General features: G+C 40.1%; 1 protein-coding gene across 1 annotated transcript; it reads left to right on the top strand.

The window, feature by feature from the left end:
- Positions 1 to 20,069: 20,069 nt before the first annotated feature.
- Positions 20,070 to 21,209, top strand: LOC134501480 (endosome-associated-trafficking regulator 1-like). The gene has a single exon (XM_063309322.1). The coding sequence runs from the start codon at positions 20,070 to 20,072 to the stop codon at positions 21,207 to 21,209; it is 1,140 nt and encodes a 379-aa protein (XP_063165392.1).
- The last annotated feature ends 3,406 nt before the right edge of the window (positions 21,210 to 24,615 follow it).

The raw sequence follows: 24,615 nt of genomic DNA, 5'->3' as shown, positions 1-24,615 counted from the left end.
CAGAAGGCTTTTGTTTTGGAATGGAAGAACTTTATGATGAATTCTTTCCTATGGGATGTTCTACTTAATTCCTTTAGTTTAACAAAAGAGTTCAGCAGAAGATTAGATAAGCCGGAAAAAGGAAGTGTGTACTCAGAGAATATATTGGCTTTCCCTAATCCTTTCTACTCTATATTCTGGATGGAATTCTAAGATTTTAGAGCAGGAAAAAGAGAAAAAAGAATGTGTGGAGTCCTTGGTGCTCTCTGAGCTTGGTTCTTTGCTTGCAGATGTTTCATTACCTGACTAGGTAACATCATCAGTGCTAGTGAATGTGGGGTTTGCTCCCGGTTTACATACAGTTGCTTGCCCTGCCTGTGTTGATGGGGGTGTGGTTTGTCCTTGGTAGTTCCTTGCTTAGGGCATTGTTTTCTGCTTGACTGTTTGTCTGCTTAATTGTTTGTCTTCTTGGTAGTTCCCTGAACTACCTCCCCTTCCTGAAGAGACTGTGGGCTGCAAGAAAGTGCCTCCAAAAATTATACGAGGCCTGTAGACATCACCCATCTGTGACATAGAACTATTTGAAAAAACTAATGATAAATGGCCATTTTAATTTTAGTTCCAGTATCAAAAGGAGAGTATATATTGCTTTTCTGTCTTTGTTCCTATATTATGAATACAAGTAACTAAACTGTTTCATACAGCACAATTCTAACCTAGATTGAGCCTGTTTAGGTTAAGAGTGAAAACAAAGGTCTATTTCCTGTATAGGTGCTGCTTGAAAGGTCTAACATGATTGTGATTGTGATGGTGGCACAGCTTTGTTCACTGTATGGCTGGCATTTCCTGCTGGCTTTCTTTGCTTTGTAATCCCACAAGGGGCATTTTAAAACTGTGTGTACATGGCAACTTCCCATATCCTGTATTGTGCACTGCCCAGTGTCATGTCACATGACATGGGTGGCCATATAAATATGATAAATAAATAAATAAATAAATCTACAAGCTTCCACCCTAATGCTCTTTGGTGGCACAAGCTGATCCGTGAAACTGTCCATGTTGCTGCTCTGGTATGTTTTAGTGTTAGATCTATGTGTATCATGGAAATGTTTATTTTATGGTACGTATATACATCATTGATTGATTGACTGATTGATTATTTAGTTCAATCATGTATCATTCCAGCCACTCCCAGTCTCTCCAGGTGGGCATCAGACTGGCTGGACATTCTGGTATTTGCGGCCTTAACACATCTACTAGGCACTCTGGTGACTCTTATATATGAAAACATTATGCAAAAGACACATTGAAAAGTACAATTTCAGTAATGATGCCAGCTGTAATAATTAATAGCTGCATCTGAAAGCACACATTATAGAAATGAGTATGTGGACATATGCATTTAGTACGTGGTTACGTGGTATTTGGTCAGTTACAACATGCATGATGCTACCTGTGATGGAGTTGGGGTTGCATGGCTCCATGTCAGTGAAATGTGAGATTTGAGTAGGGAAGGGTATCATAGGATAGGAGGAACAGTGAAGAACAAGAAGGACGATTTAAGTTGCAAAAAGAGGGGAACTGAACTTGCACCCTTTTCATGATTCGCCAAAACTTTTCTGACATCTACACATAAATTGATTACAACATTAGACTACAGTCATGTGATGTTCCTAGAGTTGGCTTGCTCAGCCTGTGGTTAGGCTAATCAGCTCCAATCAGAGTTCATCTAGCTGAGCTTCCAAATCCATGCAGAATTACTCTGACCATTCCTGTGTCCTCTTTCACCAGCTTTGCTGAAACTGGAAAGACAGCTTACAATATGCCATACTCTGCACAGATCTATTCAGCTTACATTTTCCCCAAGGCAATGTGGTTGTGCTTGAGGAAGCTATGCAGGAAGCTGAAATATCTGCCACAAATAACACATTTGGGGCACCTGTAAAACACAATTTGTATTTTCTATTATTCATGGGGTAATTTGAATTTTCTAACACAAATACAAATTGACTTGGGTTAGTCCTGGGTTGTGATGTGACCTTGAGGCATCCAGGGAGAAGGTTCTGGAAATGCAGTAGAACTTACTTTCCTCTGTGCTACTGTGGAGCAGACTTAGGCTGCAACAATTAGAGAAAATAGGAAAACACAAGAAAAAGATCTATACGTTTTCTGGGACAGACACCACACCTCTTCAGACCAGGGTGCTCTGTGCTGAGATACTTGGGGCTTTGCACTGATGGCCATGTGCATTCCCACCACTCTTTCCATTGCTTTGGACTGTACTCCTATCATTCCCCATTGCTGCATCTGCAGCTTGTATCCATGGTTTTGAGATCACACACAGGGATGGGTTAAAGTAGTGGAAGGCTGTTGGATTCTAGTGGAGTTGCTGACTTCTTAGTTACAGACTGCACGGCGATCAGATAACGGGAAGCAAGCAATTGGAAAGGAAGGAGTGAGAAAGAAAAACAGATAGAGAAAAGCAAGAGGAAGAACAAACCCTGAAAGAAAAGTGTGAATGAAACAGCAGGTGTGTAAAACAGAAGGCAAGGGGATAGGGGGCGAGGAGGGGAGGGAGAGGAAAACTGGAAACAATATTGTTTGAAGAGCCCAGGACTGAGCTGCAAATCTGCAAATGGGAACTCCTCACGGAGCATGTTAAAATCAGAAAACGACCGAACAGAGAAGAGAAAAGAAGACTGAGAAAACAATGAAGGAAAGTTGGAGGAAGACCAAGAGCAGAAGAAACTATAGTGAGTTACTTGGAAACCCATCAAAAGAGATGGACCTAGAAAGGGAACACTTTTAGGGGATAAAAATGAAACTGAATGGGATACAGACAATGCTCTCCTCTCCTTCCCCTTGACTGCTGGATTTTGCAGGACTAAGATGGAATAAACTGGCCTCAGAAGAGGTAAGAGATCATTTGTGGCACTTACGTACCATGTATTTGCTTTATCCTGAAGTTGAGGCAATTTCAGTGCCTGTTTGGGTAAACAAGGGCATACTGTATGTGTATCTGTTTTCAGTGAAAGCACATAATCTACTGTTGGCTGAAATTCTGAGCATCGCTGCTTTTATTCCAGCAAAAGCTTGGCAGGGGCTGGGGGTGAGGATGACTCTGGTCCATCTATAAAAACTTAGGTTACCACAAATCTGTTCACCTTTGAGATGCTACAGTACTTAAAACGTTCACTCAAAGAACATTTGCTTGCTTTATTTCATACTCTCGGTCAAAACAACAACAGTGGACCATGTTTTTAATCCAACTTTGTGAAGAACAGTACAGCATCTCTGTTCTTCCTTGTCTGGACAATTCTTCTTTGGTATGACTTTCTAAGCTGCAGTTTTCAAGTTATTTCAGAAGGTCTGAAATCATTTTAATGGGATTAGCCCAGACTAAAGGTTTTTTTGGCAGGGAGCTCATGGGATTCTCATGGGAAGATTGGGTCAAAAATGTCAATTTACTCCTAGAATATATAGACATACCAACATTCTATCTTGGATTAGAATTAGCCTGAATTCATCTTCTCTCCATCTCTCACACTGCTGTGCCATAACATACAGTGACCCATTTCTATTAATTTTCTATTTTCTTATTCTATAGCAGCCTTTCCCAAACTGGTATATTCCAGATGTGTTATGACTGTAACTCCTGAATTGGTCCTAATAATCTGGATGGTACCAAGCTGGAGAAGGCTATTCTGTGCTCTGAGCTGTTTTTAATGGTGGTAAAAGTAAATCCTCACATGTGATATCATCTAAAATAGCTTCAAAGGTCAGCATTTATTTAACAAATTCAAACTAATTGTCAAAGAAAAGATATCTTAGGTGAAGATAGTGGGAGTAGAGCATATCAGTGGTCTCAGGCTGAGCTCTGGGCTACATTTCTCCACTCTAATATGGCGAGAAATGGACAGCAATATATAATTTGCTAAGTACAAGTATTTATTATTTCTTATTTATTGCAACCATAGTTATAACCCCCTTCATCCTTGAAGATAACAGAATGAAGAGTATGCTTAGAATCATAATACGATATAAAATTAAAAGAAAAACTGATTAAGCAATCCTTAAAACCAAGAAAAAGTGGCAAATGTGATAAAGATACAAATCAGTCCAACCATTTAAAACAGCTAAGCAAGCAAAAAAGTTTTGAGCTGATGTGAAAAAGAATGCAATGCAATGCCCTCCAGGGTGTCAAAACTAAGACAGCATTTTCTCTTATATAATTCAAGCTACTTAAACTGGGCAGGCTGATATAGAGACAGACATTCCTTCAGATCTTTGATTCCCAACTTTTTAGGTTGTAAAGATAAACACTACTTGATCTAATGTGAATATTTATTCCTAAATCCTACTTTAGGACTACTTTTAATGATAAGGAGTCTAAAAAAGAGAACATGCCTTTTGGAATCAGGGCAATGTGATTCTATCTAGCTGTAACAAATGTTATACTGGCTGCAGTGTCTGGCCATAAACGAAGTGTTCACATTGTTTTCGAGGGCAGCCCCACAGAAAATGCACTACAATAATCCAATTGAAAAGTGACTAGAGTATGAACTGATAAGGCCAGATTATTTCTGCCCAAGAAAAATCACAATGGGTGAACCAGACAATGCTGGTCAAAGGCAATCCTAACATATGCTACTTTGCCTTGTGGCACCTTTCTAGATTTAGTGATTTAATATTAAACTAGATAAACCTTCTCTTGACAAGATATTTGTTTATTTGTTGATTGATTTGATTTGATTTGATTTCTACCCCATAACAATCTGAGCAGACTCTTGGCGGCTTTTAAGTAAGATAAAATACAATATATCAAAAACAAGAGCAACAAAATATAACCCAAAATGTATAACATACACGAGTGTTCTGTAAGTGACTCTTGCTGAATCCCTGGTATTCTGCAGGTATGGTCAGATAATTAGGATGCAGATCTTGGGGCTGGTTATCTGGCCATTCTTACCTTGCACTGCTGACAAGTGGAAGACCATTTTAAGCAATCTATCTAATCTTATATAAAACAGAATAAATTTAGTTATGATCTTAATTTTTTTAAAGTCCTATGGAAACCCATAGTACAGCTTTTCACAATCTATGCCCTTCAAATGTGTCCATCTGTATGTCTTTTAATCTCCTACGTGCATGGGCAATGTCTACTGTCTACAGGCCATGCTGGTTGGGGATGAGGGAAGTTCTACTCCAACACCCTTGCAGGGCGTGAGGTTAGGAAAGAAATATATTAATATGTTTGAATGTATGCATTTTCCTTGAATTATGGAGATGCACAGGCTAAAGAATGGCTCATTTTTGGAACTATGCACAACTGAAATGTCTCACAAGTAGATGTTCTGAATTATGAATATTGCATATACTATAGGTTAAAACCATTTAATATGGAATTATTGATTGTGAAGATCCAGTAAAAAATCACATAAGCCTTGGGGCATTTTATAGAGCCAAATACTGAGTGCTTTTGATACTGATGTTATGACGATTGATTATATGAATAAGAGGGAATTTGGCCTAATTATTATTAGGGTTTCTAATTGTGGCATGTTGTGAAAGCAACTGTATCTCCATTCAGCACAGTTTTGTACAGTAGCACTAGGTGTTCATAGTGCAGCCCAACAGAAAAAATTAACAAGCAAAGGTTAATTATATAAAATGGGATGGAGAAGGAGAAGGAGAAGGAGAAGGAGAAGGAGAGTGGTGGTTTTGGTAGCATGTTCTGTTAAAAGAACAAAAAAGAAATTAGAGAAAAAACAAATACATGCGCTATTTAACCTTTGAGTCTATCTGCTGAAATGCCAATCAATTACATTTTGGCTTATGACTTTAAAAAATGGATTGCGCTATTGTCCTGAAAATTGGATTGTTGTACATAGAAATTAGGTGGCAGCTTCCAAGGGACAGTAAAAGCTGGCATCCAATATAATCAGTGCAAGACAGAACTGACAGTTACATGTGTCATCCAGTGGAGCCTTCTTAATTTCTCCCTGGTGCTTGGGCACAGTTTTTGCACAATTGCAATTCTTTATAGCAATTCAAAGTGCTATAGAGCACCTATATGACATGACACTGGGATAAGTCAGGCAATGTCCTGCCAAGTTTCGTTCTGCCCATCTAGTCCAAACATCAAAGGAAGGCCCCATGAGAAGTGGAGGAGGCCTCAAAAGGGGACAGGTCTAGTAGCCCTCACACTCTGGAACATGCTGCCACTGCTGTCAACCATTTTTCTCCCTGTGGAAATAAGTTCCCATCAGGAAGGTTCATCAGGAGGAACAGAAATGATCTTTTAAAAAACAGGTATGTGTTTATGTGCAGGTGGGGGGAAAGTTCAGCTCCCCTTCCATCCACTCATGCACTACTTTACATAACCCCCATTCTCCTATACTGTACTGTATGCATACAACTGCTGCATTTGCTCACTGAAAATATCTCAAAAGTTTGTCTGCAGTTTAAATTATTATTTCCTTAATCCCCATGAAAGTAATGCCATAAAACTTTCCCTTCTATTTGGGAGCATTTCACCTCATTTCTTACTTACTTACTTACTTACTTACTTATTAAGTTTGTATGCCACCTTTCCCTGGGGTCCATCCTCAGAACAACCTTGTGAAATAAGTTGAAGTAAGACAGAATGCTGAGCACCTACATTGTTTCAAGCCATAATGAGATGTTGCATGAGCCCAGTTACAATAGTTTAATAACCAAGCTTTCTGGCTTGCTTTGTTGTATGGAATCATCTAATTGCAAATTATTGAATAAATCATGGCAAAACAAGCTGAGGTTTAGCCCAGTGTGTGTAAACCAGGTTGCCCAATGATCTCCATGGTCTATTTGGCATTTCAGCCTAAGTCTCAGTGGCCCCAGTCCTATAACTTAAACACAATGCTTCTGACTCTATTTTCATAGGAGATCTATAGTAATTCAGAACCAACTCGATCTATGGGCTTTAGGAATAAGAGAGTGTGAATTGCTTTGTGAAAATTTACAGAATGGAAGGGCTAAACTCAAGAGCACCTGCTGTAATATTTGAGCTGCTATTTAGTGAAGACAGGAGATAACCCCCTGCCACCCACAATGTCAATTTGCCCATGATTTTGCTTCTGGATTGTCTACATTTCTGGAAAACACACTCACTGTAGTGAGTGACTACTTCAAATGATTCAATAGTCTCTAGATATTCCTGCCAAAGTATGAAACCCTTTGCTTTAAAAAACGTACTGTATGTGTGTGTGTGTGACCGTTGAACATTAAAATTCCATTGATTACAGTATTTTTTTTTAAAAAAAGAGTAACAAAAGCTCTTAAAATTCTATTTTTTTAAAAAAAAATTGTGGGGTGTTTTTTTTTTTGGTATCTTGTTTTGCAAAACAAAAACAAAAACCGTAGGACTTTGCCATCACTTCTCCCTGAGAATTGTTTTCTTTCTCTTGGCAAGCAGGAAGGGGAAGCTGGCCTACAATACAAGGCCAATTACTGGATGGTTGAGCCACCTGACCTCTTTACAGCTTATATATATATAAGAGGTTGAAGTGAGAAAAAAATCAGGTGCCAAGAGAGGACTTTAAAGGTCCTGTCTGTTGGAAATGGTGCCTCCAGAGGAGTGAGTCATTGATGCACGAGGCCTTCTCTATAGAGCTTCTGACAATGGTAATAATTACACAGCAGAGAGAGAACAAATATTTTAAAGAGTAATTCTGATGGGGATGGAAAAAGGGAGGTTAGTGAAGGAAAGGAGATGAGATGAACACAAGTGAGGAAAAGAGATGAGGGAGTCTGGGGAATGGAGGTGGCTTTCCTCTCTAAATTCTCTGCCTGACTTTTTCCTCCTTTCCTGGCTCTCTTCTCTCTGTGCCAGTACCCAAACCTGTACTGGCCATCCGTTGTTTCTCTTTTGGGATTGGTTCAGGCAACAAAACCCAGAACAACTGCCTCGTTAGAATTTCATTTGCTACAAAAATGGATGCCTTTCACATTGAGGTATTTTGGAGGCGTGTACTCTTACTAAATCCAGCCTTTTTCAAGCTGGTGAAAGGTCAGGTGATCTTCAACTCCAGAATCTCTTGCCACCCCACTGTGTATCCCTATAGCCATTATTCTGATTAACCGTAATGAAGGAAGAGACCACATAAGGCACTGGGGTCTATGTCTTCTGGAATTCACAGAACCTATGAAGGTTTTCTCTACCCCTGTGGAGCACCCCTTGTTTTAATGCAGAATATTTCATATTATGGAAAACCAGACACCTGTGAATCTCTGCTAGGGCACACAGAACAAGTCCATATCCAGATGATAAAAGATGGCTAATGATACTGAATATAAGGCTGAGTGGAAGCATAAAAAGCATTTATTCCAAATGCTAGTCCTTGATCTCTCTGCCCTGTATTTTACCTTTTAATTGCAGTGCAACGAATCAAAAATGAAGGGAAAAGGCACAATGACTTTTTCCGTTTTCTTCTTTCCATTTCTCTGCTACCCACCAACACAGACAGGAAGACTTTCTCAGAGAAAGATGGTAATAGTGGTATAATTATTACTTTTTCCAGTTTTGCAGATGAAAACTGAAACTGAAAAATCAACACTTGCTCAAGCCTCACACATAACTGGACATTATCTGAGATCCCAGTTTCTCTGACAACGAATCTTCTGTCCACTACACTAAGGAAGTCATGCCAACCACAAACCATCTAATAATTACTTTTCTATGTGTGTTTTGAATTGACTATATTTTAACTTTGCTAGCTAGTTCAATCACACAAAGCAGGGTATATGACCATTTTTTCTTATAAATCAGTTCTTTATTTGTAAATGTTCCCAGAATGCTCCATGTATATGTATATGATAAAAATATCCTTGCCAGCACACAAATGTCTGTAAACAGATTATGCTAATAATAGCATGTGAACTTATTGTTGCTTCTGCATGCTTCATAGGCAAACACTGAAATTGCTTCAAACTGCAGTTGACCAGATTCAATTTAGAAAATCAGATAATTTATCTAACAGGGTAAATCATCCCTGCTTTTGAACAGTTTAACCGTTCTTTTACAGCAAGGGTGAGAAAGCCATTGTTCCTCCAGATGTTTGAGATTTTAATTTCCATATTTTTTTTATTAGTCATTCTGGATTGGATCGATAGGCATTAGATTTCAAAGCATCTGAATGGCACCAGGATGAGAAGTGCCTTGGTGGCCCATCAGTATATTTTGACTTTTGCAGATTTATTCAGATTTATACAGAATAACCATTAGGAATTAATGACTTTTATTAAACTCTTGCCTTTGGGACTTCCACGTTGCCAACATTTTCATCCCCCCAAACCTTAGAAGCAGTTTGAAGGCAACCTATCATTGCATTTACTTCTTCCAGTTTGCAATTTTGAGAAAAAGCAGCAAAAATATTTGCCTCACCCCAAACTCCTACAGCAATAAAAATTCCCTTATCCTTACTCCACAATAAAGGAAGACAAGGAAATTCACACCTGTGCAAAACACTTTGGTGCTGAAAAAGGAGAAATTGACAAATGTTTGTCAATTTCAGACTTGCTTTTTATTTGGGCTGAGAGGGAGCTGCACAGCTAACAAGCTACCCTTTCCAGAACTGCAGGAGTCCAGAGAAAGGATAAGGCAAGAGTTTCCTCCAGTGTATAAATGGAGTCACCATAGTTTAAACCAAATCTATACCACAGCAAAGAAATCAACTCTATTTTTTTTAACTTTGCCAATATTGTATGAAGACTGACATCTGGAGCTGTTTTGAAACTGGCTCCGAATTCTCATGTGAAAGAGCCATTACTCACACAAGCTCTGAATATTGAGAATGTTAAATATATATGGCATAAAAACATAAACTTCTTGTTCTTTCTTTGCCTACCCCTAGTGTTAAAATCTCAAGTCCAGAAAGTTTCTGCCCTTCACGGACATAATCAATTGGTGTGATATCCTTGTTGTGATTAGGGTGTGAGTACATAAATTTGCAGAGGTAACTGTCAATCATCGATCAATAACCATAACCCAAACCCCAACCCATTTGGTGGGAAAAACAGTGAAAAGCAGTCAAAATAGGTGGATGTGTGAAATTCACTGGTGGGCAAAAAAATTTTGGTGGGCAAAAAAGAAACAAGAGCCTGACATAAAAATAACAATGCTAGATAAGACCTGCTACATGTTCTAGCATCAAATGTTATAACTTTGTTCTTGCTGACCCTTGGTGTTCTCTAGAATATTGGGGGTACAACTCAGAATTCCCAGCCAACATGCTGTGGCTATCAGAGTTTTGAGTATGTACTATGTGGAGGAGTATCTGTCACAGATCTTCAGATCCACTGAAGCTGGGTGTCTCTGAATTCAGGTTATAAGAAAAGGAGGGGAAAAAACCCCACCTCTTTATATATATATTTTCCTCTCCATGCATAATTTTATAAACTTCTCTCATGATTTTTTTACTCACATTTTCCTAAATTAAAATGTTATAACCTTTGCCCCCTTGATAATTTCATTTGTCTTTTCCAGCTCTACAATATGTATTTTTAAAGTGGGTGATGAAAGCTGTATTTCAGACCCTGCCAGTTTGATAATGATTTTGTACAATGCTTTATTTTCATTTTTTTTTCTAATGTTCTTGAACATAGATTTTTTTTTTTACCTAGCAGCCACAAACTCTACCCTCTACACAGTCACCACATAGTCTACCACAAACATGCCCTTTGCCGGCCTGCCCCAATTAATTTAGACTCCATCACCATGCATGTGAAGTTAGGATTTTTCTCCCCAATAGATGTAACACTTTACACTTCTTAAAATGTTGGCACCATTCCTTCCAGATGAAGAAACCATTTTCTCTTTGTTTTACAGGAGGTAACATTTCTCTTGAGTCATGCTCAACCCTGAATGACCTACCTGGGTATGCTTATGTGGTTTTCTTGGCACCAGTACAAAAGCAGTTTGCCACACCATTTTCTGCAATGTTGTTTTGACATCTCAGTTCTAGACTACAGCCCTGGAATTTCCTGTTTGCTTCCAAGCTAAATACCACCCAGGTCTGACCTACTTTTTTGAGCTCATTCAAGGTCAGTTAGGTGGTAGCCATCCGTAAATATGGCAGACACAGCCATCTCATTGCTCTTCCCTCCATTCTTCACATAACTTATGAATGAATTTTAAAGCACAGGTCCCAATTCAGGTCTCTGAAATGTTCCAATGTCTTCCTCCTGCTACTGCAAACACTACCTGACATTTAGTCTTCCTCTCTATTTTCAGCTAACAAATTACGGAGCCATAAGAGAGTCTCTTCTCTTAGCCCAGGTCTTTGTCAAAAGCCTTATAAAAGTCCAGCTGAACTGAGACAACCATGTCTACATGCTTACTCTCATTCTTTAACAAATCTAAGATTGGAGTCATACATTGTATTAAGACATCATATTTACGGTTTATTCATTCATTTATTTAATGTATTTCTATCCTATTAATCTGCAATAAAGCCAGCCTGTGGTGGTTCACATATAAATCCCAAACAACACCAATAAAATGCAAAAACTGCAAATACATCCTAAAACATCATATCTATTTTAACTATTATAACATATATAAATAACAATAACATATATAAATAACATATATAAATAACAATAACATATAGGTAATGAAATACTCATGGCTTCAACCCTAAAATATCCTAGTAATACTCTTAAAGTAACATATTCTTGATGGGGAGGTTTGGGCTTAAAAATAAGTTTTTACCTTGGAACAAGCCAGGGAAGAGCCATGATCTGCCAATTTTTAGTGGGAAGGTATTCCAGAAATCTAGTTCCATCTCTGAGAAAACCTTGCTCCTGATTGATTCTAAGTGAATCTCCCTCTGGGTTTGAAACTCCAAGACACCACGGAGGGTGATCAAGGAAAGCCATTTCACCAGGTAGGCAGGCCATGAAGAGGTATACATATCAACACAAGCATCTTGAGTTTTATGGTTAGGGCTGTCTGTATGAACCAAGCCAATTATAATTGATTTAATATACCATGGTTTTAAAGCATGAGTTAATGAGATGTTTGAGAAAGCAATGTGGCAATTCCTAATCAAATCCATTCACACTTAAAAATGTTCTGTTGTTTACCATTGTTTTTGGTTTCAGGTGATGGTGTTCTGGAACACCATACTAACACTAATACTGTTAGCTACACACACACACACACACACACACACAATGCTGGATAGTGGTTAAGGTACCGGGCTAGAAATCGGGAGACTGTGAGTTCTAGTCCCGCCTTAGGCACAAAGCCAGTGGGGTGACCTTGGGCCAGTCACTTTCTCTCAGCCCTAGGAAGGAGGCAATGGCAAACCACTTGCAAAAATCTTGCCAAGAAAACTGCAGGAACTTGTCTGGGCAGTCTCTGATCCCATTGCACCCTGAGCTGACAAAATTCCTTAACACCCACCCCATTGACAGAAAGAAAATAAAAGCTTGTCAGTAGTCCACTTTATCACCCTCACTCCATAATCAATCTAGCTTTTTCCTGTGAACACAATGCAGGCTGTTTTAAACCTAGGCAGGTGGTGGATTAAAAGGCTAGGTGGCTGTCATGCCTGAAGGGTGAAAATACAATCCTCAGGGCTCAAGGAAGCAAAGAGAAAAAGAAAGAAAGAAAGAGAGAGAGAGAGAGAGAGAGAATGAGAGTTGAGGTTTTACTGTTGTCCTCCAATCTGGGCAAAGGACAAACATCTCTTCCCTTTCCTACAGGCACAGGAGGAATGGTATAGTGAGGACTCTGCAGGGAAAAACATGGAAGTGGTAAAACATTAGTTTTTAGGAATTAGAAAATATTCCAAGAGAAATTATCCTGGAAAAGTCTATCTATGTAATTGCTAAAAGGTACTACCAACTTGATGGCACATTGATTGATCTGCTGGGTGGAGGAAAGGGCAGTGGCATTTCTGCTAATGGAACGTATTCCTATTCCTATGTGATCTGGCAGAACATCAGAAGTAATAAGTGATCTACCTCTTTGCTTCTTTACCTCCAGTCTACTCTATTTTGGCTTGCTCTGGCCAGCATTAATGGACATATTTATTTCTGCAGCAGAAACAGAAAAAATAGATCAGGTCTGCAGGCTTAGAATAGGAGCCTTCTCCAACATGGGGGAGGTATGAGGTGACAACTCTCATAATTCTGTTAGGATAGCCAAAAGCTAGTTAAGAATTATGGAAGTTGAAGCACAGCTGAAGAGCACTAGTTCAGGAAAAGTTTGAACAGACAATTAGCTTCATAATACAAAATCCATTCAATTGTAGATGGGGTATTTGCAGCCCCTGAAGCACTCTGAGATCACTCTACTGAAATTGGCAACAAAAAGGGTCATTTCTGGCAGTGTGGTTTTTTTAAAAAAAAAATAGTGACAGAAAAGTTCAAAGGAGGAAATCAATGTGTAAACTGAGTTGTCTCTCTCTACCTGGAAAAAGTTGCCTATCCCTGATGTAATGGATGCATGCTATACTGTATATCAATGTTTTTAAACCTTGACAAAGGTATCATGGTTGACCTTGATAAAGTCAACCCTTTATGGGTGGACTTCAATTCCCAGAATTTCCCAGCCAGCATGGCTGACTGGGGAATTCTGGGAGTTGAAGTCCACACATCTTAAAGTTGCCAAGGTTGAGAAACACTGCTGTACATAAATGTAGAGCTGTCATATGCCTTGTTTCTGTTTCCCCCCTTTCTTATCCTAGGTGTACTACCAAGTATTCTGTGAATATTTTTCTCAACTCCTCTTTTCTGTCCATGTGCAGGACAGAACAAATTCAAATTGGTTGCCATTTTCTTTTAAACACTTCCTTACTCATTTGATGCATGGCCTTTGAACATTCCTAAGTACAGTAACATTTTCTCTGAAAAAAAACCCCTATTAATTAATGAAACATATTGTGCTTGGCCTGTGAGCCCTGGTCTTTGGTAACCCCTCGCCCATACATACATACATGACATACATGACATACAGAGAGAGAGAGAGAAAGAGATGAAAAGCTGGAAAGCTCTTTCCCAAGAGAATGCATATAAAATCATATACAAGCTGTGGAAAGATAGCATGGGGTGTGACTGTCCCATTTAACCTGTATATTGTAGCCATCATCTGCAATATACAATATTTGTCACAGGTGGTCACACAGAGGCTGGGACACATGTGCTAAAGGATGGTTTGTTTAATCATGATGTATTGAATAAAGGCACATCACATTTAGCCATAAACCCTTGTTTACAAACCACAACACACAATAGCTGAATACACAAAAAGCTAAAGAAAATCTCGTCTGTGAATCCAGCCAGTGATTTCCCTTTTTTCTCCACTTGACACCAAATACATGCTCAACAAATTCTGCCATTTTGTGAATGATTATGAATTGTTTGAAGGGTGTCCCTGTTTACTGCAATCTTATATGTTATTCAAAGCTCAGTGTTTATGTTTAGTTGTCCTCCATTTAGATGTTGCACGGATGTGTGTTTGTACTCTCACCATTGCCTTGCTAAACTCTGCATATTCATGTAATCCCCACTATCTGAAACTGCATTTCTTTCTAAATTTTTGCAGCATTATACATGAGATATATGAGTATATTGACATGTATCAGGAAGGTCCCACGTACACTGCATCTCCAGTGGGATTTAGATATGAAAGCAAAGTATGGTCAAAAGCATGAAAGCTATTCAAAGGATGGGCCACGTACTTACTGATATTTATTTTATTTATTTTATTTTATTTATTTTCTATCCCGCCTTTATTATTTTTATAAATAACTCAAGGCAGCGAGCATACCTAATACTCCTTCCTCCTCCTATTTGCCCCACAACAACCACCCCGTGAGGTGACTTGGGTGGCTGAGAGAGAGAGAGTGACTGGCCCAAGCTCACATTATTATGATAATACAGGTAGCATATTAAAATAAAACTAAGATCATATACTATGCTAAGCCATAGTTAGCTTATGGTTTCCTGAATAAACCACAGTTGGATGTGATCAGATAAAATGCTAAGCCATAAACCATCATTTATCAAACCACAGTATCTGGGTTCAAATAATATGCTAAAGAAAACTAACTAAACCACTTTCTGGCTTAGCATGATGCGTGATCCCTGTTTGAGAAAGAGGAGAGAGAGAGACAATGGGTAGCCTCACCCACTTTTGGTATGCAGCCCTGACTGATTACATCTGATGCAGCTGCTGGGATTCTGGGAGTAACAGTCTCAGTTCTGCTCTGAAGGGTGTCAGGGTAGGGAAGACTGCTCCTTTGGGGTTTTTTGTCGGCATAGATCAACTTAGCAACTTTAAGATGGGTGGACTTCAACTCCCAGAATTCCCCAGCCAGCTAATGTTGGCTCAGGAATCCTGGAAGTTGCTGGCTGGGGAATTCTGGGAGTTGAAGTCATACATCTTAAAGTTGCAAAGGTTGAGAAACACTGGCATAGATGCAAAGCCTTGGAAATGGAACACAAAATGGAAAAGGGAATTGTGCTGGTGATTGCACAGATAAGTCTGATGATGGAAAACTACAAGGGAACAATAACACATTTCAAATTCAAATATCCATTTTCCCATGTCAGGGGATGTGAATTTTGCAAAGGTTGATCTGAAAGACTGATCTATCACAGTAAATACAAGGAAATACAGCACAAGGTGTTTTCCACACACCCTGCCCACACCATATTTAGTGTCAACTTTGTTCTTTCTGAGGATCAGGTACTAAGTCCATGTCCTTCCTATACTCTCTGTGGACTTTTGCTTTATTCAGCTCTTCTAAACACATTGTTTTTGGAAGAGATGCTTGCTGAACTGTATTCTGGAAGCAGCTAAATATTTGCAGGGAATTACTGTGGGAAGCATTAGATGTACTCATTTGTCACAATTAATTCCACCCAATTGTTCAGTTCCTCAAGTAATCTGGATCACTTAACTGGGGACAAAGAATATCCAATGTATCCCAGTTCTTACTTGCAGTTGCATTAGCTCATCATCTCCATGTTAGTGAACCTTCTCATACATGATTTCTAATCCTTAGATTGCTATCGCATAAGGTGCTTCTACTTGAGGCTCATACTACACAATTGCCTTGCCCGATTGAAGGAATTTTACAAAAGGTCTAGATGACATTGGCTTCCTTTGTAACATTCCTGTTTTTTCCCCACCTTTTCTATCTTAAAAAAACCCAACCATCACCATCTTATGGAGGAAGAGATGAAATTGCTGTCTGATAGCTTTTGATTGTTACTGTGAAGAATTCTCTTGCTTGAAAGACCCCAAATCACCCAATACCTTTCATTTTCAATAAGCAGCTTTGCAGCACACCAATTATGGCCCAGATTTCTGATGTGCAGCATAAACAGACAGCACAAACGTTTGGAAGACCTGTGCAGTCAAACAGCGTTGATTTCACACAAACAATAGTCTGTGTGAAGTGCCTCTTGAGAAGTGGGAGTGTTACGCTGGCAGAGAGAGTCATGTGAGGTGACGAAATGATTGCTCCCAACTTGCTGTCTTGCAAAAGCAAGTTGTAGCAGATTGTTCTCTTTTACTCCTGCATGAATGTGGAAAAAATGAGGATACGTTGCAAACATCACATTGTAATGCATGAGTAAAAATGAAATGTTAAACAAATGAATTAAATATATGGCCTTTAGACTAGCTGTGTCACCCTGCATAAAGGTAGGCCTGATCTTTCCTATCACTTTTAGTACATGAAGAGTACAGCTGTGCATAGATCTGGATCTGAAGGGGAAAATGTAATTTGGAACATCTACAGCACCCATGTAGCACCTGTTGGTAACAACTTGAAGGAGCAGTGCCTGTTCCTGTGCTCCTACAGCAGCTGCTGTGCAATTCCAAAGAAATATGTATTTGGTTTATAGAGGTGCTTTCAGGTGCTACACGAGTGCCTACCCATGTTAGGAATGGCCTTTTCCATTACCAAATCTGGATTTCTGCACATCCCTAATGAGTAGAGAATGATGTGGGCTTCACTTCTCACTATCCCATAGTATGCTTAACCATTGTTTGTTGACCCAATGCATAAACCATACAGTACACTAAGTGAAAGCAAAGAAACTGTGTCTTGAATGAGTGAGATGAGTGCTCATACCATGCTAAGTCAGTTTGTTTTAACCATGGCTTGACAAACAAGGCATAATGGCATGGTTCACATACAAGAAAAAGCCATAAACCATAGGTTACAAACCACGATGACTGGGTTCTAACAAATGCTAAGCCAAAAGCAAAAGAACCATATTATAGCTTAGCATAATGTAGCCACCCAGCCTCTGCATATGTGAGTGGGAATAAATGGATCACACTGCAAATTTTCATAACTGACCAGATTAAACAAACAAACAAACAAACAAAAACCATCAGAGAGTCTAGCTTAAATGAATACCTGCCTATGCCCTCTCATCCATTCTACAGTTTGATTGTCTCAGGAAGATTGAGGATGATCAGCTGAAGATTCTAGTTGAGATTTCACTCTCCGAGTTATGCTGCCTGACCCCTTAGCTGCTTATCCAGCTGTGCCACTATGAAGTGGTGTAGCTTCTGCAGCAAGAAAATTGGCAGGCTGTGAAGTTCTAGGAAGAGGTTAAAAGCCCCTCTTACTTCCCCAAGCTGCCACCCAGGACACAAGCTGTTGCTTTACTGAAGGACTGATGTAAGTCCATGGACTGATCTTCCCTGTGCTCTGCTGGGGGAGTGCAACTGGGGGAGGTTGGGGCTTTGTGACCTTTACCTTTGCCATTGAGTAGGCCTTGGTGAGCCTCCTTTGCTTGTCTGCCTTTTCTCCCTCCTTCCCTCCACCATGTGGGCTGATCGTGGCTCAAACTTTTAATTCAGATGGTAATTGAAATAATAATATGGGCAGAACCCTTCTGTCTCTGATACTGCAGCTGGCTTTATGGAGCTATGAATAGCTCTGAGTCACGCTCTGAAGATGGTTTTGCTTCCAGTCGTTTGTTTTGTTTTGGGGGTGGGCTTTTTTTTTTTTTTTGGTATTTCTCTAATGACTATTAAGGAAAAGAGAGGGGGGAAATCACACCCCTCTTCCTTCCTCAATGCATCCAATTAGAGATGTGTTTATAAAAATGCTATTTAAGCATGATGGCATGAGATAGCCTAAAGAGATCAGTCTGTTGATAATGTCTATAAGGACAGATGGAGCCTGTTGGCATAGATTCGGTATATTTATAATTATTTTTAAAAACACACATTTGATTGCATTCCCCTCTGTGTACCTTTCATATGCCGCTTGTTGGCTGAGCAAACTGAGACCCTGGTTTAACACATGCTTGGCATTTTTCTCTTGTTTAATTTATTTATAACTTGCCATCTCCCCTGCGTGTTGAAATACACTGATCTTCCCCAGATTGTCGGGGAAGCTGGGACTGTAAATCCCAGAATTCTTAGCCAGCATAGGAATTCTGGGAGATGCAGTCCAAAGACAGCTGGAGAGTGCCGTGTTGGGCAAGATGAAGACCTCTTCAGTGGTATTCTGTCCATAGAGTAATAGACTAGGAAACTGTCATTTGTACTATAGTAATAACATTGGGCCCCACAAACATTTGCTTTGAAATTTCCCTTGAAAACTGCTTAAAAACTACAACCCAACCAAATGCAGGATTCACAGATATACTTTGTCATTGCTTCCCCCTTATTGTGTTATTCTTGTACTAATTAAAGTTGATTAATTACTGTTCTATAAACCAGTCTCATCCAGTTCTCTTATTACATGACCTTTAAAGAATTCTTAGAGATAGTATTACTCTAATTCTGTCCCACTGTTGTTTGAATGCTAGTACCCATTACCATTCAAAAAGGCCAGTTAGGTGTAGTGGTTAAGGCACTGGATTAGAAACTGGAAGATTATGAGTTCTAGTCTTCTCATAGGCATGAAAACCAGCTTTGGGCCAGTTATTCCCTCTCTGGATGGTTGTTCTATGGATAATAGGAAACAGGAGCATTACATATACTGCCTTGAATTCTACAAAATAAAGGAGAGGTATAGATCAAATTAATAATAATAAAATACAAGCATCATTTTAAAAGCATGTGTTTGGTTATTGTATTTTCACTTTACAAAGGACGTGATTTAGTTATCAGAGTCTGGAGAAAGGATGCAACTCAGGGTGGAATAACAACATAAGCCAGAAAGAAAACAATAGCACTATTGCAGAAAAGCAAGTGCATGGAGAAGAACACCTTGTAAAAACTCTTTCTAGTCAGATTTAACCTAAGCCTCTTCTGGCTCAAAAGTAAACAGGATCTAAGTTTAACCTCAGCCTGCAAATGTACAAGCCAGCATTAATACAGTATTTGGACATGCAGTATATATCATATACAGCATATTCCTTCTTCTCTCTCAGGGCTTACCTCCAAATAAGTTTAAACATTATTCTCTCTTGGGAGTCCTTGAAAATGTGGGGAGGATGGAATCTAGAGATCTCTACTAAATTCTTAGTCTCAGCTGAACATTTCCAAGGATAGGGATACAGGGGGAATGACCCATGGCAGTTCAATTCACATAGAACTAGCATTGCAAACAAAAACAAGAGACCAGTTTATGAAACCTGTATGAAGTCAGGTTTCACCTACCTGTTAATACCAGATATTCTAATTGGGCCAGTATTCTAGGTTATTAGCGCTGGAGATAGGGATGGGATGGTAATTTATTCAAGGTTAAAGGAATTGAGGATAAGATCATATTAAAAGTGGTCTCAGCACTCCTCATCACTGGTATATTTCAACTGGCAGAAAAATATTGTGAGAGCTATTCTAATTATACATTTCTCTCAAGCCTATGAAGTCACAAAATAAAGCACTGACATCTGATGACATCATAGATCATGATAAATTCTGCTTCTTCCACTGTTAAAGAGACACACACATACCAGGATTAAATTCAGATGCTTCAATAGACCATTAAATAGTGTTGAGGCCAACACCACTGGTACTACAGTTGACAGGGCTGGTTTAACCAGTGGAGAGGAACTGGGAGCTAGCCTGGGGCTATTTTGGGAAGAATGCAAATGTTGTAGATGTCAGTTGTCTGTCCAAAATGCCACGGCCACCTCTTGCCAGCTGCTCACATTCCCGAGGCCTAAAAGAGGATGAAGAAGAAATCCAGCCCTGTTATCACCATCATGTTCCATCTACTCCAGCAGACCATGTCAAGAATCATAGCAGCTCTGGAGACAATCAAATGAAAAATTCAAATGACCCACCTGCATCTTCCTTAAAAGGGTTGGTAAAAAACAAGAATCGTGGTGCATCAAGACAACATGAAGGGAAAACCAGAAATAATAAGAAGAAAATGGCCAGGCAGAACCTTATCCTTGAAGAAGTGTCTCTGTCTCCAGAACCACTGGGCTTGAGCTTGGAGTTTCAGGAGCCACTATACAAAGAGGCAATGGTTTCTGCTCATTTGTCAGATGATGATGATGATTGGAGAGAAAAATTCCCACCCTCTTCCTATGATAAAGTGCATTTATCCAGGGTCTCTAATATTACCCAGTGTGATCCTTTCGATTACAACTCAGCAACTTTTTCAGGAATGGAAACTTTCTCTTCATGGCCATTCAATGATAATGACACATGCATTGGGTGCCCTTCTCGTACCAAAGCCACAGAAAGCTATACTACCCGTGAAGAACCTGTTGAAGAAGTGGAATATGTGTCTTCACAGCTGAGCTACCAAGAACTTAAAGAGGAAAACTCCATGCTGAGGAGAAAGATCAAAAGGATACAGAACTTCTCTGAAAGTCAGACCCAGATGGTACGAAACCTTGAGAGGACACTGCAAGCCACCATGAACAAGGAGGAGAAAGAGACTCAGGATTTGGAAGCACTGGTGCAGCAGGCAGAGCAGAATCTTCAGTGTATGACCCAAAGAGCTCTGAAGGCAGAAAGCAACATTGAGAAGTTGAAACAGGAGATGTCCTTCCTTCAGGCAGAGTTGACCTGCTACAAAGTAGAGAATGAAAGCCTGCGATCAGGCCAATCTATTAACATGGGGGCAGTGAAACAGCATGTGGACATTGCTTTGCAAAATCTCCTTAGGGTCACAAACCATGCTCATGCTACCATCCACCAGCTGGTCTTTGGTGCGGAAACACTGACACTTGTTGCTGACCTACTTAAATCTGTAGGTAGAATGTCAGAAGTTGAAAAGGAAGAAGAAGTGACAAAACAAACTTAGGGGACTCTTTTGCCTATGCATGTAACGCTCCTGTAGTGCTCTTGGGGCTTAAACCATTTGCTCTCATAATGTATGGCTTCAAATAAGTAACCTTTCTTTTTCCCCCAGAAGTACTTTTATTACATAATGGAATATTAATTTCATATTTTAATGCCTTGGCTGCTCTTTCAAAGCTACGCTGTACAAAACGTATAGATCCCAGAACTCCTTGCAGTTGACTGTTCAAAACTGGGAGTTAGTATCAAAGTTGATGTGTTTTTTTCTTAACTGAATAATTGCTGAAAGAGGAAGGGCTGAGACAACCCAAAATGGAATTGTAGTACTGAGGGTGGGGCTTTAATGTTTTGTCTTTGCTACAGCTCTGACCTTCAACTCTACCTTCCACTCCTGCAACTACTCCATAGTTTATGTTTATATATAGTGTAGTAAGGTGAAGAGGTGCCAAAGAATCTTCCTGTAAGAAATGGGAGGAAAGGCATTTTTAATGAGAAGGAGCATCTGATCAGGATATTGCACTTATATTACAAATGCAGAGTCTACAATGGAGTCCTTTTGCTTCTAGGATGTCACCATGTCATAGTTCCTTTTTTTCCAAAGCAATTGCTGTCACGTGGTCACATAATAATGAATACAGGTAGTCCTCGCTTAACAACCCTAATTGGGCTTAACAACCCTAATTTCCATTGCTAAGTGAAGCAGTCATTAGGCGAAACATCATGTGACTACACTACTTAGCAATGGCAGTTCTGATAGTCCCAGTTGTGGTCATTAGGCCAGGCCTCATGCTTCTCCTGCCCTGCCACAGTTGCCTCCACTTCAACTCCCCTCACTGCCTATCTCCCTCCCATCTTTGCCCATGTGGCCACCCTGCACCCCACTGCCCCTGCCGCCCCATCATCCTGCACTCTGCCCTGCATCTCCACTATCCTGCAGTCCACCACACCTTCTGTCCCCAGCTGACATTTACCATCCTCTTCCTCCCTCTGCTGATGAGGCACACACAGGCTGGCCCTTTGCAAGGCCTTGAGAAGGCCATGTACGGCCAGCAACTACTGTGCAAAGGGCCAGGCTAGGTGCAGCTCATCAGGCGCGCTGGGGGAGTTGAAGCGCATGCTGAAGTTGTAAATGCGGGCGGGCTGCCAAGTGCCCAAATTTTGATCATGTGACCATGGGGGTGCTGCAATGGCCATAACTTCAAGGACCAGTCATAAATATCATTCATTCAGCACTGTCGTAACTTCAAATGGTTGCTGAATGAATGGTCATTTAGCGAGGACTACGTACTGTGCAATGTTCTCTGTGTTTATAATGTGACATGTTATTATTTATTATTTCTTTCCCAGTCTTTAGATATCACCCTAATCAGTATAGACTCTGGGCAGTGTACAGCCAAAAATCTCCACTAATCCTAGCCCATATAAAACAAAAACTACAACATTGTCATTCAGTCATTCAGTCATTCCAACTCTTTGCAGGAGGACAGCCATGCTAATCTATGGTGGCAAAAAATCAGAAGGTGACTGGTAGCACCTTTTCCGATCTACCAGACTCCTGATTTTTCTTCCCAACTCTTTGTGATCTGATCAATATCGTTTTACCAGGAATTGTCTGGCAATAATTGCTTCTGTTAGATCTTATACCAGAACTAACCGAACAGAACATGTTTTTGTAACTGAACATGGTTGCATTGTCAGTGATAGCATCTAGCCACACTGTCTTCTGTTTCTAATGCTCAGTTCTTTGCCAGTGGTTCTTTTCTTCATATAATGTGCCAAAAGTATTCAAGCCTTAGCTTCATTATTAGTGCTTCCAGTGAGCAGTCTTATCTAGTACTGAATGATTTGTTGTTCCTGCAGTCTAAGGCATTCTTAACAATCTTCTCCAGTGGTAATACCTCCAGTAATGTGGTAAGTACCAAAGCCAAACGTGTAGTATTAGGACAGGCCCTACCATTAGACAAAGGAAGTACTGGCTTTAAGCAGCAGATGTGATACAAAGTTGTGGGCCATGTGACCTGCCCTTTGCTTCCTGAAGCGTAATCCAGAATTCTGCCCCATTGCTAGTGGTGAAGTTGCCAAGGGGCAGAGGTGCTATCTTCTTCACCCCAAGTAGCAAACCGTCTTGAGGCAACCTTTGTTGTTTATTTGTTCAGTCGCTTCCAACTCTTTGTGACTTCATGGACCAGCCCACACCAGAGCTTCTTGTCAGTCATCGCCACCCCCAGCTCCCCCAAGGTCGAATCCGTTACCTCTAGAATATCATCCATCCATCTTGCTCTTGGTCGGTTCCTCCTCCTTTTGCCTTCCACTTTCCCAGCATCATCATCTTCTCCAGGGTGTCCTGTCTTCTCATTATGTGGCCAAAGTACTTCAGTTTTGCCTTTAGTATCATTCCCTCAGGTGAGCAGTCTGGCTTTATTTCCTGGAGTGCGGACTGGTTTCATCTTCTTGCAGTCCAAGGCACTCTCAGAATGAGGCAACCTACATAGTATTATAATTGCTGGAGAAGGGGAAGTTCACATGTCTCTATTATTTATATTCATAGGAGGAGCACATATCACAGCCATAAGTATTGAGCTGGAAGTGACAGTCATGCAGGTTATTTCAGCTTTCCTTCCTTCCTTCCTTCCTTCCTTCCTGCTTGCCTGCCTGCCTGCCTGCCTGCCTGCCTGCCTGCCTGCCTGCCTGCCTGCCTGCCTTCCACACTTCTTTAGGGTACATGTTTATTCACAACTACACAGCTATGTAAGTGTGCAAGGCTTTTAAAAATTATTGTTAACCCATTCTTAAAGAACCATGAAAAGGTGTCTGGAAAATTGATATATTGAGGGATAAATCATGTCAGAGAAATAATCTGAAAAAGCACCATAGGCTATACAAGTAACCAGATGTTGCATGACTGAGAAAAATCACCTTACTGTAGATTGGCTTAGGACTTCTCCCTATTTGCCTCTATCCACAGAGTAAATGACAGCCTTTTTGGTCTGCTTTGTCCACATGACATTGCCTTCTTGATCTCAACCCATGAGTGAGTCTCTTAAGTTGTCCTTAAGTTCCAGCATTGCTGTAGCATTTTTCTGCTTAAGCTGGTGGCAACCAACACAGTTTCAGTGAAGGCAGAATCTGATGTACAACTGTAGACTACCTGTGGGGTCAGGATTGGCAGCCCATGCCTATTGCCCACTTTGGGTTGGTGCAGATATACTTCTTCTACTCAGTCCTGCACTCTCTCCTCTGCTGCCCTTTTTCAACCCCCCCAGTTAAAAGGCTGGAACACAACTGTGATACTTTACTGGACAGCCCCAAAGTTTTTGTTTTGGGAATACTGAACCCATACTCAAAATAAGCCCACCAGACAGCTCTGGGGTGTGGTGGAAGGCATATGCAAACAATGAAAATATGGCTGG

This window comes from Candoia aspera, chromosome 7 (assembly GCF_035149785.1).
Source record: "Candoia aspera isolate rCanAsp1 chromosome 7, rCanAsp1.hap2, whole genome shotgun sequence".
Lineage (NCBI taxonomy): Eukaryota > Metazoa > Chordata > Lepidosauria > Squamata > Boidae > Candoia > Candoia aspera.
Note: the sequence above shows the minus strand (reverse complement) of the source record. Positions and strands in the feature narration are given on the sequence as shown.

Coding starts and splice junctions, on each gene's coding strand:
- LOC134501480 (XM_063309322.1), top strand. CDS start 20,070: ATGCCACGGCCACCTCTTGCCAGCTGCTCACATTCCCGAGGCCTAAAA.